Here is a 13,780-nt window from a genome sequence, read left to right as displayed (position 1 = left end):
ATTGTTATGCTGATGACACTCAAATATATATTTCATCACGGCCGGATGAAAACGCTAAATTTTCCAAATTGACAGAGTGTGTTAAAGATATAAAAGATTGGATGACGCGTAATTTTCTTTTATTAAATCCAGACAAGACAGAGGTAATACTTATCGGTTCAAAAAACCGCCCACAAAACCTCGCACAATACAACTTTAACATCATAGGATGTCCTGTTACTTTATCCTCTACAGTAAAAGACCTGGGTGTTATACTCGATTGCAACCTGTCTTTTGAAAATCATATTTCAAATGTTACAAAAACAGCCTTTTTCCACCTTAGAAACATTGCTAAGCTACGTAATATGCTATCAGTTTCTGATGCAGAAAAGTTAGTTCATGCATTCATGACCTCGAGACTGGATTACTGTAATGCTTTATTAGCTGGTTGTCCTGCATCCTCAATAAACAAGCTACAGTTAGTCCAAAATGCCGCCGCTAGAGTTCTTACGAGATCAAGAAAATATGATCATATAACACCGATTTTATCATCACTACATTGGTTACCTATAAAGCTCCGTATTAATTATAAGATATTGCTACTGACTTATAAAGCCCTAAACGGCTTAGCTCCAGTCTATTTAACGGATCTTCTATCGCCCTATAATCCATCGCGCTCTTTAAGATCACTAAATTCAAGGCTTTTGGTCATACCTAGGATATCCAGAACCACCAAAGGAGGGAGAGCATTTTCACATTTGGCTCCAAAACTCTGGAATAGTCTTCCTGATAGTGTTCGTTGCTCAGACTCGCTCTCCCAGTTTAAAACTAGATTAAAGTTGCATCTCTTCAGCCAGGCATTCATATAATCCTACAGTTCAAACTACAATCCGGCCTCTAGCTCATAAATGCCAGAGAAGAACTGGCCCCCGACTGAGCCTGGGTTCTCCCAAGGTTTTTTTTCTCCATTAGGTCACCTGATGGAGTTTTAGGACACCATTAGGTCACTTGATGGAGTTTTTCGGTTCCTTGCCACTGTTGCCTTTGGCTTGCTCAGTTGGTGATATTTTGGGGATATTAATTTAATTTTATCAATCAATAAATTCCTCTTGAAACAAACTTTGTTGTATTATTTTAATTTAATACTGTGAAGCTGCTTTGATACAATCTGTATTGTGAAAAGCGCTATACAAATAAACTTGACTTGACTTGACTTTACTATCATTTACAGGATAGACATGAATGAACATAAGAAGGTATGTTTAAAGATTTAGAACAACTTACTGAGAAGTATCTGGTGTAATTGGTGTAATCGCTAATCTGTGTTTCAACCGCGGAAATAAAACAGCTTGTAAACAATGTCACATAGCATTACATTCACTTTATTGAATGTGGATTACTTTTATGATGATGGATGTACTTTTTTGGGCTTCAAAATCTAGGGTACCATTCACTCCCATTATAAAGCTAAGAAGAGCAGGATATTTTTTTAATATAACTCTTATTGTGTTTGGCTGAAAAAAGAAAGTCATATACACCTACTGTAGGATGGCTTGAGGGTGAGAAAATCATGGGACAATTTTCATTTTTGGTTGAACTAACCCTTTAAAATGTGTTTTACTTTTACATGTAAGGGTTATATTCTCATCTGTAAACGTTTTTAATTGTATATAAAGTATTTAAAATAGTATTTCCATTTGGCATTATATTGCCATTATATTTCCATTATATGGTGCCATACTTGTTACAGAACTTATATCAAATCAAATCAAATCATCATACATCAAATGTATTAAAATTTAATTATTGCAGGTTAATAGTTGTACGTCTTCAATTAAGGTTCATGAACATAAGTTTTAACTCACAGGGTTTTCTTCCATCTTGTTTCCACCTCACAGAAGACCTTCACAACTCTTCAGTTATCTGCTAAAATAATTAATTACAAATAAACACTCATTACTAAAAATAAAAACAAATTATTTCAATATTTGTATGTAAACAATTGGATATATAATATAATTATATATGTATATACATTGTAAAAAGAGCACACAGAGTGTGTTGATGGTATTTTAACACGTGTAGATTTTTAACACAATGTGTGTTAAAATGTAACTGGATAGAATAGCACTGCGTGGAGGGCAGTTTGTGTTTATGATTTTTTTTTTTTTTTTAAATGGTATCCCATAAAAAGCTCTTATATATATATATACATACACACACACACACACACACACACACACACACACACACACACACACATATATATATATATATATATATATATATACACACACATATATATATATATATATATATATATATATATACACATATATATATATATATATATATATATATATATATATACACATACACATTTATATATATATATATATATATATATATATATATATATATATACACACACACATATATATATATATATATACACACATATATATATCTATATATATACACACATATATATATATATATATATATATATATATATATACATACATATATATATATATATACACACATATATATATATACATACATATATATATATATATACACACACATATATATATATATATATATATATATATATACACACATATATATATATATATATATATATATATATATATATATATATATATATATATATATATACACACATAAATATACAGTATTAAGCTGGGGATTTTCTTTAAAGACCCACTCCGATGAAAATCATGTTTTTCTAGGTGTTAACATGTTCTTGTGGCATTTTTCTTATGCTAGAGGACATATCTTGAGAAAAATAAGCTCAAAGTTGTATTTCTGAGTATTTCTGCATTCAAATGGCTGTGAATCAGTAGCAGACGCTAAAATGCCGGCTAAAATAGACTGGAGTTGTGACGTAGTAACTCCACTGGGCGGGGCCCGCCCGGTCGGTCAGGTTATGAGGAGTAGAGAAGACGATGGCGGATCAATACCTATGTGCGGTAGCGGGTTGCAATGCTAAGAGGAGAGATATTGGTATTAGCTTTCATGCTTTACCAAAACATGTTGCTGTGAGAGATGAATGGATTACGTTCCAGGGTTCCAGACTGCGACCATTTTTTGAGAATGTGCGAGTTAAAATTTTATGTGGTCGCATTTGTGCGAGTGCATGGTTATGTACTACTCAGTTAAATTCACGCATGAATTTTCCTGCATTGAACTTGTTTTAGCGCCCGCCAAAGTGATTTTTTGTCCCGCCAAAGTCTTATTTGATCGGTGAGTAATGTAGATGAACTGCTGCGCTTGTGACAGGACATGTTTATAACTGAAAGAACGAGCAGAGAGAGAGACCCGGACGCGCGCGCGCGCACTCTCTGTCTTCGGAGCCAGGCGAAAATGTAAACAAGACCTCACCGTCTCCAAACTAAGCGCTGTCTTGCTCTCTCTCCCTCGCACATATTAATCAAAATAAATCGACACGGCGGTAAAAGGTCGGAAGACCAAAGTTTCGTGTGGAGCATTCGGAGATTTTTTTTTTCTTTTTCTGAATTGCCGCTGGGTGTGAATTGTGCTTAAAAAGTTGCCTTATCTTCTCTGAAAAGCGTTCCGGACATTCAGCTGACATAAAACAACACTTTAATTAAACGAAAAAAACTATCCAGTGATGAAATGTTTTCTGTGTTGACAGAAAGAAAGAAAGACAGAAAGAGGCTGTTGCTGCCTATGTATCTCGCTTCAGCCAACGGCTCCGCCCACAACGCAGAGGCGAATTGCTAATGAGCTACTGCCGCTCTGCTGAAGCGAAGTCCCAGAAAACGGCACAGGTTTTGTGATTTTGGCTAAAAACGGCATAATCATAATTTAAAGACCACTGAGAATGTTTAAAAATAAATCAAAATATGATCGGAGTGGGACTTTAAGCCCCGATCTTCACAAGTTGGGGGCGTGCCAGTTAGAAACATGGCGGAATACCACAATACATTTAGCCGTGATATTGTCAGGCTTTTCTATTTTCTACTTATTTGCGAAGTAAGCTAATTACCTGCACAGAATATGATGGCATTATAATATAACTGTCACAGAGCCATCTACGTCATCACTCCCGCCCACTGCACCCGATCATTACACCAGATCACAGTCACCTGATTTCTAATCACCGGCACCTGCACATGATTGCACTCACTACTTCACAGTCTCCCGCACCTCAGTGTCTGGTCTCGTCTCTCGACGCTACAGACTCACCGTACCTGAATACCAACCTTAAGGGACTTCCCAGCTAACACACGACGTCGCAGTTACGTAATTTATTCGTACTTTTTGGTAATTTCATGACTTACCAACTGACAACGTAACTACAACGTCGTATGCTCGGAATTTCATTACCATCATATTACCAAACCACAACGTCGTCAGTACGTCGTCCTAACGTTATAAGATAACCAACTACGTTCCAGATACGTACTCTATTCGTAATAACTTGGTAATTTCATGACTTACTGGCAACGGAACTGCAACGTAACAGGACCGTAATTTCATTACCATCATATTACCAACCCACAACGTCGTCAGTACGTCCTCCTAAGGTTATAAGATAACCAACTACGTTCCAGATACGTACTCTATTCGTAATAACTTGGTAATTTCATGACTTACTGGCAACGGAACTGCAACGTCACGGGCCCGTAATTTCATTACCATCTTATCAGACATGCATTTCTATGAAATATTTTATTTGTTTAAATTGTTTGTTTAGTATTCTGTACGTTTGAAATACGTTCATTCTATTCAAGTAAGGTTATAATTCTAGATGTTTATGTTTGTAAATGTTGCGTGACTTTGACGTTTTAATGGGCGTGCGCGTGAACCTTCGAGTCGCCCTCAAACACTGGAGCGGAGATGAGTTGCCATGGAAACGGCGCGTCATCGACCGCCCCACTGACTGCAACTGACAAAGCGGCAGAACTCCGTCTCTCGCTGTTGTTTTCACTGCTTTCAGGTGAGTTTAGTCTCTAAAATCACACAAATAATACACACAACTGTTCTTGACACTTCTCGTACTTGTAAGTGACACGCTTCTGTTGAATATTTGCTTTATAGAAATGGTTTAGTGTCTTCGGAAAAAGTCCGTTAGCATCTCAACCGTTTTCAGAAGAGATAACGTTATGCTAACTTCATAGCTTGAGCTTTTGATATGAAAGTTTAGGATTTTAATCACATTTTATGGGTAGATAAGAGGTTTTGATAGTTTTGTAAAAAATAAGTTAGTTTGGAAGTGAGCTAATTTATTTAACATATACGTATTTAACATAAACGTACTCGATGACGTCACTTAACGTTACAACTTACATGGAGTGTGAAAATTGGCTGAAACTTAGCTCAATGGTAAACACAAATTGATAAAACTAGTTCTGTGATTTCAGGAGCAACAAAATAATCCTTCTACAACAGAGGGGAAGCTTCACGACTTCAATATTTCTGAAGAAAGCTGCTGCCAGAGAAGTTGGAAACAGGTGAAGTGAGGAAGCTCATTAAATAACTTCATATCCATTTTCTCACAATATTTTGTCACCTACTGTATATCACCATGCATCTGTTATTTTAAATTCTCATATTTACATTTACATTTATTTGTTTAATTTATTTTAAGAAAGTTTTGACATCCAAACTTAAGTGACACTGTATGAGCAACATGAATAAGTGAATAAGTAAAACTAAAACCATAGATGAAACATTTAAGATTATTATCAGTGTTGAAAACAGCAGTGCTGCTTCATATTTTTGTGTTTTTCAGGGTTATTTGATGAATGAAAGAAAAAAAAGCATCATTTATTTGAAACAGAAATCTTTACTCTCTCTTCTGGTCAATTTAATGCATCCTTTCTGAATAAAATATGTTTTTTTTTTTTTTTTTACTCTATTGAACCCAAACTTTTGAACAGTAGTGTATATGTTGGGTCTATTTAACAATGAATCCTGGAGAGAGAAAAAAGAAAATGGATTAAACTTTTACATTGGTTTACACAAAAAGATTAATCAGCACAACTGTTTTCAACATTGATAATACTCAGAAATGTTTAGGACGTTTGCATTGTAAGAATGTATAGTATTCAAATATTAAAATGCTGACTCGTTAGGCCATGTGTTCTTTTTAAAATCAGATGATTTCCTATTAATTCAATAGAATGTAAGGGAATAACTCTAGAATAACCTTCCTGATAATATTTGGGGCAGAAACACTATCCTAATTTAAATCTAGATTAAAGACACATCTCTTTAGCCAAGCATTCAATTAACACATCTCATAATCTTGCACTATACGTGATGAAATGGTAAAAAGTGCACATGACCATCTTTTGCCTGAAATAATATGAACAGCAGCAATGCTAATCTTTCTCCTGTTGTCTCCTTGTTTCTATCTCAGGATGCTCAGCATATTTTACTAGAGATTACAGCAGCTCCAGTTCGGATCCAGCCTCACTTGGGAAGACTTCTAATGACATCAACACTCTTGAAGACAATGTGTTTAAACAATTTTCAGATGTTAAATGATATTTTAAAGTGTTTAAACTAATTTAAGTTTTTATGTCAGGTGGTACAGCAAAAATATTATGTATTGTAGTTGTACCACCTGACATGGAAAGTGTACCACCAACCTACCCATACTTGAAATTAGCAGTTTTTATCAGTATTTGAGAGAGCTCCACAAACTTTTTCACTCTGCCAAAGAGATCAGTTAGGCTCCTCTGGATGATGCATTATCATCTTTACTGTTATTACCTTGTAAATTCATAATAACATTTGAGAATATACAAATGGCTGGACAAAAGTTTCTCAATTATCTCAACAGCTTTAAAACTACTGATATGTATAAAAAACAATTATATGAAAGGCTTCAAACCTAAAATGATGGCATAGTTTTTTTTGTTATTATTAAGACACCATTTTAAATTGTTTTCTTAATCTGTTTATTTGTTCGGACAGTTGCACCACCACCTGACATTTTAGGAGTTTAATGCTGCCTTCAGGAATAATCATAAATAGGCCTAGTTTCCTAGTTAAAAAAAAGAAAGGGACATTGTAATTATGACTTCAGAAGAAGAAAAACAAAATATGTATTATTAAATGTACAAAAAAAATGATTTCAAACTAAGGTTTTATAGAATATAGTGATACATGTCATTAAGTTATCAAATTATTTTAAAGGAAATAATGCACTTGCCACAACATAACTTTGTGACAATGTTTAGAAAAATATACAAGTGATTTTTAAACAAAACTGTCTGCTTATACAGATTCTATCTTTCAGTGCTAATTGCTTTTTATATTTAAATGTTAAATGGGAAAACACTCAACTGTTCTTTTTTCTTGCATTTTTCTTTTCTTATTCTTGCTTTGTTATTAGGGCCACCAAAATGAAGACGTGTAGGAGTAGTTTGATGTTCAAGCTTTTGAGGAAAATCTTGTTCATTTAAATGTATAACCTGTTTGCAAACTGTTTTTGCTGTTTGTGCTTTGTTCTATAGTAAATGAACTAAATCAACCAAATTCTGAGTCTGTATATCGTTCATATGTCGTTGAAAAAGTCTCTAAAATAGTTTTGGGCCAATGAGGACAAGTTAAATTAGACCACTGCATGTCCGCCCATATTATTAAAAAGTAAAATGACCAACTGGTTACCAATACACGACTGTCGATCCACAACGTTGCCACGACGTCGCCGTTACCTGCTGACAACGTTACAAAGTTACGTTGTAGCAACGTATCTGGGAATTTCACTTTTCCGGTTGCCACGACGTAACTAATTACGTCGCCACGACGAAAGTTTGGTCACCAGATTACGTTGCAGTTACGTAACAGTCACGTATTTGTGTTAGCTGGGTTACCTGTTGTCCCGTGGTTTCCTTCGTCAATCGTCCTGTGTTCCTTCGTCATCGTGTTCATCAGTATTCTACAAAGACATTGTTTCACAGTCAGCTAAGTGTTCACCATATCTGCTTTATTATCATCGCACTCAAGTTATCCTGCATCGCTCAGTCTGCACTTCAATAAACGTATTTGTTTACATCTGCCTTGTCTGCCTTTCTATGGATGTGACAATAACAATGCTATGTAACAAAGTTTGCAGTGGCGTCAAATTTATTAAAAACATAAGAAACCAAAGCACACCTGATGCACATTTATTTGTTCTTCATTTTCTAGAACTAGAGTTTAAGAACCTTGCTGTATTTCGTGTAATTAATTAAGAGAAAGTACACCGCCATCTTAATCTGACGAAGTGACTTGAACGCAGTGCCATCGTAAACACGACTTCCCACCTCGTAAATACAAACTTCCCAAGAGGACTGAACGCACCACTATAATATGGAAGGCGAACGGGGCCATTTCTCTTAAAACGAAATGCGTGAAATTTGACCGCGTCAACACGCACTGTTTCTCCACGTTAACGCGGCATTTTTTTTTGTATTTTTTTTTTTTTTTGTATGTGTAGACATGCACATTCTGGTCGTGTTAAGGCATCAGTTGTCTATGGAAGGCGAACGGAGTTTCATTTCGAGGAGCAACAGATCCGGCTGAGGAATAGGTCAGTTCTATGCTTTGTTCTAATCGCAAGTGTCTGTACACGCAAAAAGACTGTTTAAATATGAATCGCGTTTCTATGTATGTATGAATGAATGAACGCACAGATGCGCGCCAAGGTTATTATAGTTTTGCTTTTTTAAATTAGTTTTTATTTTAATATCGTTTTCAATTTTGCTTTAAATTTAAGTTTAGTTTTAGTTAGTTTCATTAATGGTTTTGTTAGTTTTAGTGTAGTTTTTATTTTGCAAACACATTTCTATTTAGTTTTTATTTTATTTAGTTTCAGTTTTAGTTTTAGTAATTATAGTTTAGCAGAGCAAACAGAACACTTCCAGGGTAGACCAAAGCGAGACGCATAATTTCAGCAAAGTTTAATGTTTGCCGAGATTACAGTTAACTCTTGTGCAGACATCTTAATAATAAAAATAAAAATAATGGTTTGAGATTGAACAAAGCACCAAATAAATGGAACTTAAAAGTATACAAGAAAAAACGATGAAAAATACAGACAAACTAATTCATATTAAAGATGAAATCTTGTTAAACATCAGTGGTGGAATGTAACGAAGTACAAATACTTTGTTACTTTACTTAAGTACATTTTTCACGTATCTGTACTTTACTCAAGTAGAATCAATAGTGCATACTTTTGACATTTACTTCGTTACTTTTTGCAGCAATTATTATACTTTCTACTCCACTACATTTCTACAACGTTTCGTTACATTTTCGGATCAGTTTTCCCCCTGCCAAAACAGGGATTGAAAAAAATCTCCATGTTTTCGGTGCTGACGCGTTGGTGGCGCTGCCAATAAAATAAAGCACCTAAAAGCTGTCACAAAGAACCGGCAAAAGTAATGAATATGTCAAATATAGCAAGGAGACATTTTAATTGTTTATAAATAAACTAGTGTTTTCTGTGTTGGCTGCAAAGATGAGGTTGATGATAGGCCTACCGATACGCGATCTTCGCAGTAGTGAACGCGCCAGAGAGAAATGCGCATTTCATACGGATTACATAAGCAGAGAGCAGTCTTGTTTTCTTTTCGTTTTGAATTGTTCTGTTTAAAAGTACACATTTAAAGCTGTTTAAAGATATATTTATGAGGTCTGTGAGGCAAGTAAGGATACCTTATATGCTGAGTTTCGGTTCATTTATGAGACGAGCTTCAGTTCACTCGCCGGCGCCTACGTGTCGTGATTATCTATTTTCTACTATATTTACTTCTTATTCATTAAATCCTGGTAATTGGTTGATGAAGCATTGATTAAAATTAAGATACAATTAATACAAAACGAAATTCACTTTAAAAAAGGCTTTGTGCTTTCTGTTTGAGGTCTCAGTGAAAGTTTTAAAGCAGTCTTTTAGTGCCGCTTTCAGAGCGCTGACGTCTGTAGCATTGTTTTTTCCTCATAAATGGGAACACGAAAAATAAAATAAAATGAATATTTTATGTTCTGTGGAGAGCCAACCCTTCTTCATCCGGTGGGTATTACTTTTGGTTTGCGCAGTGTAATTCACAGAATTACAAAAAAATATTTTGCTACCTAAAAGTTAAAGATGTTTTGTGTCCCTTAACGCATGTGTAGCCTAGGCTATTTCCCATTAACCCCTTCCTCATCACCCCCAATTTTGGCGAGTGATGCATGCATGACACACCCAAAATAAAAAGGTTGCTGCTCACAATCATTCTGAATAGACACATAACCAACATATATTTAGAAAGCCAACCCTTGAGACAGGGCCGGCCCGCGGTATAGGCAAATGCTAAGGGCGCCACTCATCCATAGGGGCGCCAGAATGAGTGAACTAGTGAATTCTTTTTTTTTTTCTTTTTTTTTTTTTATAATAGGCTACTATTTTAAAACCATTAATTCGAAATACTACCAACTAAAGCAAAAAAAAAAAAAAAATCCGGCTCTTCAATCTTCCCCCGCCCATCGAGTGCTTGAAGTGCGTCAGAAACAGAGCGCGCGCGATCAGTTGTTGGTAATTTGTTGTGTAGCGTGCCCCGACGCCGCATCCAATGTAGACAGCACTGCTTTTGTTAACACACAGCTCGTAGAAACGGGCCTGGCAGCTCGCGCCAGTTCTAGACACGGTGAAAGTTTCCTGATTGTGACGGAAGGCCGAATTTACATGACACATTATAAATGAGCATAGTCTGCATAGATACAGTGCCAAAAAGAAGAGAAGAGGATAAAGACAGAGGTAAAGAGATGTAGTGAATGAACAATTTATTGCATAGGAGTAAGATACTATAATTTCATGGCAGTTATTTTTACCTTAAACTTAATGTTAGCAGTTGTTCTGAGTTCTGAGTCCCCAGACTGTGATTTTGTACAATCATGTCAGTTTTAAGACGCATTTTTTATTATCACTTTTTTATTAATGTTTTACTCTACAGTTGTGCAGTTTTTGGGGGATACAGTACAGGCCAAAAGTTTGGAAACATTACTATTTTTAATGTTTTTGAAAGAAGTTTCTTCTGCTCATCAAGCCTGCATTTATTTGATCAAAAATACAGATTTTTTTTTAATATTGTGATATATTATTACAATTTTAAATAATTTGTTTTCAATTTATTATACTTTAAATTATCATTTATTTCTGTGATGCAAAGCTGAATTTTCAGCATCATTACTCCATTCTTCAGTGTCACATGTGACATCCGGTCTATCACATGATCCTTTAGAAATCATTCTAATATGATGATTTATTATGAGTGTTGGAAACAGTTCTGCTGTAGTGTGTGTGTGTGTGTGTGTGTGTGTGTGTGTGTGTGTGTGTGTGTGTGTGTATGTGTGTGTGTGTATATATATATATATATATATTAGAGGTGGGCATAGATTAATTTTTTTAATCTAGATTAATCTAGATTAATTTTGAAATTAATCTAGATTAAAATGGCTCATTTGAATTCTGCCGAAGACATTCAGAATATGTGTGCTACCCAAATAATGACTATAAAAGTAAGTCTTTGAGAACGGGTTTCTCAAGCCAGGTGGCGCATTAGACCAGTGCTGCGTTCCAGTCCACTTTTAGACACGCACTTGCGAACTTCCCTAAGCACTTCCCCTTGGGGGAATCCCTGCCGCCATTTTGAAATGCGTTCCACTTCGTGAAGTGGACGAGGGAAGTTTAGATGGACAGACCCTCGTTCCCTCGATTTTGACCGAGGGAGCGAGTCTGCTTCAAATGTACACTTCAGGCACCTATATGTCCCACAATGCAGTACGATTGTGACGTCACCACATATCTCGTCTAATCACCACCACACAGACAACTCTATGATATATTAATTATAATGTTTTAAATTTAAAACAACCCAAACACACCTATAAACATTTGGATGCTGCATTAAACAAATTATTAAAGGGAAAAAAATGTAAATAATAAATCAACTCCACAGCTGATTCCAAGTGATCAAGGGCTTAGGACGTTCCAGTTCAGCCCATTGCAGTTTCCGCCAGTAGTGGGCACTCGCAATGACGTACATCCGAGTGAACGAGAGGAAGGGAAGTTAGCGAGTGAAGGGCATGACAATTTTGGACTGGAACGCAGCACTGGGGCTCATCTCCTGTTTCCAAAATGCATCACAAACTGCTTGAGAAAGCTGTTCTACTCATTGACTGTAAAAGGTTACTACTGTACTGTTACCGTCCATAGGCAACATTAGGTAGGCCTATGTTATTATCAACTACTATAGGCTATCAATTAGGGATGGGCGATATGGCCTAAAATCTATATTGTGATATACATTGCAGCCTCTTGCGATAACGATATACAGTATATTATAATAAAACCATTTCAGAACAGATTACACAGACCCATGCTAAACGACTGCTAAATGTTTTGTTTTTTAAAGGGTGTATGTAGTTTTGAGAACATATATTGTGCAAAACTGTAAGTATACAACATAATTTTGCAGATAAATAAAATTTAAGTACACTAGCTGCAGAGACTTAAGTAGGTCTAATGTTTATTATGGCTTGGAGCTTATGAAACCCCAAATTTAAAATTAGAATATTGTCTAACTGATGTCTTTTCAGTTAAAAAGAAACACAACAACGATTCTTAAAATCGAGATTATGTGCTACACCACTAAGATATATTGGAATGGGAATAATACGCGCGCGCTGGTATTCAGTGATATCATGTTTCGTTTTGAATTTGAGGTGGTCGAACGGATTAGTCGTGTGTTAACTTACCGAACTGTTACCCCACACACTCTGTATATAGTTTGCTGCTGCTCGTCTGACGGCTTAAACCCGAACCAAGTCCAAATAATGGATGTTGCACCGATCTTTTTCACCAGCTTTCACTTTCAGCCGTGTTTACTTAAGATGACGACGAATATGCGTTGCAGCCGGGTTTACGTCGCGGCCGCGGGTAGATTGCGTCATCATAGCTTGTGTAGTATAGAGCCATCTCCCAACCCAACTTGGAGAATAGATTAACGGCGATATTTTTTTTATCGCGCGATAAGAGTCTCGCGTTAACGCAGCACGTTAACGCCGATAACGGCCCACCACTAATATATATATATATATATGCTAAATCATGAACACAATGACAAGGTGAAATGGGCTGTGATGCATGGGGCGCCAGGTAAAATCTTGCCTAGGGCAGCAAATTGGTCAGGGCCAGCCCTGCCTTGAGAGTTTACAGTTCAAGACTCAAAATTAACCAGACTGTTATTAATATTGAGATATATAAGCTCAAACATAAAAACAAAAACAACAAATATTAAGACAATATTTATTAAATGTATAAAAATATTATGTGAATTTAGGATAGCAACTTATAACCACAACTAAAGTGTAGCCACAATTGTGGTCATGCTTCATTTCAATTTTGAGGATGATATCTCTAAAATTATGCATTTTATGAAGCCTATTGTGAGACCATGTCAGGAGAAAGCTCCTGCAGCAGGCGCATTAGCACAACAGGTAGCCTCGAGCTACATGACACAATTTAATTTATTAAGTTGGCTTGAGAAAGCCAACTTACTGAAATCCTATTTAAACTTATTAAGTTGGCTTGAGAAAGCCAACTTACTGAAATCCTATTTAAACTTATTATTCTTCTTCTTCTTATTATTATTCTTCTGACCCAAAAATGTTCAACTCTAACTCCTCCTAGACCGTTCAAGCTACATACTCCAAACTCGGGTCAGACCTTCATACTGTTCTGAATTGGTGTGCTATATCTTTTCAGACTGGT

The 13,780-nt window shown here is 35.7% G+C and overlaps 1 protein-coding gene and 2 long non-coding RNA genes across 8 annotated transcripts in view; 2 read left to right on the top strand and 1 right to left on the bottom strand.

Moving 5' to 3' along the window:
* Nucleotides 1–13,780, top strand: part of LOC309492560 — a 292,953-nt gene that overhangs the window by 88,315 nt on the left and 190,858 nt on the right. The gene's annotated exons all lie outside the window — the stretch shown is intronic.
* LOC309492451 (serine/threonine-protein kinase Nek1-like) overlaps nucleotides 1–13,780 on the bottom strand; it is a 133,316-nt gene that overhangs the window by 16,345 nt on the left and 103,191 nt on the right. For 2 of the 6 annotated variants that reach the window (XM_082161439.1, XM_082161440.1), the window contains exons 2-3: nucleotides 7,857–7,921; nucleotides 1,845–1,905 (exon numbers count right to left, since the gene is read on the bottom strand). The exons of 1 other annotated variant lie outside the window; for it this stretch is intronic. In XM_082161439.1, the coding sequence (XP_082017565.1) occupies nucleotides 1,845–1,859 (15 nt within the window). In that variant the 5' untranslated portion in view covers nucleotides 1,860–1,905; nucleotides 7,857–7,921. The remainder of the gene's footprint in view (nucleotides 1–1,844; nucleotides 1,906–7,856; nucleotides 7,922–13,780) is intronic. 3 more of the 6 variants (XM_082161438.1, XM_082161436.1, XM_082161437.1) reach the window with 2 other exon arrangements.
* LOC309492545 lies at nucleotides 4,814–7,169 on the top strand. The gene is made up of 3 exons (XR_014203563.1): nucleotides 4,814–4,969; nucleotides 5,394–5,483; nucleotides 6,395–7,169. It is a non-coding gene; the product is annotated as an uncharacterized lncRNA (long non-coding RNA).

Source organism: Leuciscus leuciscus, assembly GCF_965113295.1.
Source record: "Leuciscus leuciscus genome assembly, chromosome: 2".
NCBI classification, from domain to species: domain Eukaryota; kingdom Metazoa; phylum Chordata; class Actinopteri; order Cypriniformes; family Leuciscidae; genus Leuciscus; species Leuciscus leuciscus.
Note: the sequence above shows the minus strand (reverse complement) of the source record. Positions and strands in the feature narration are given on the sequence as shown.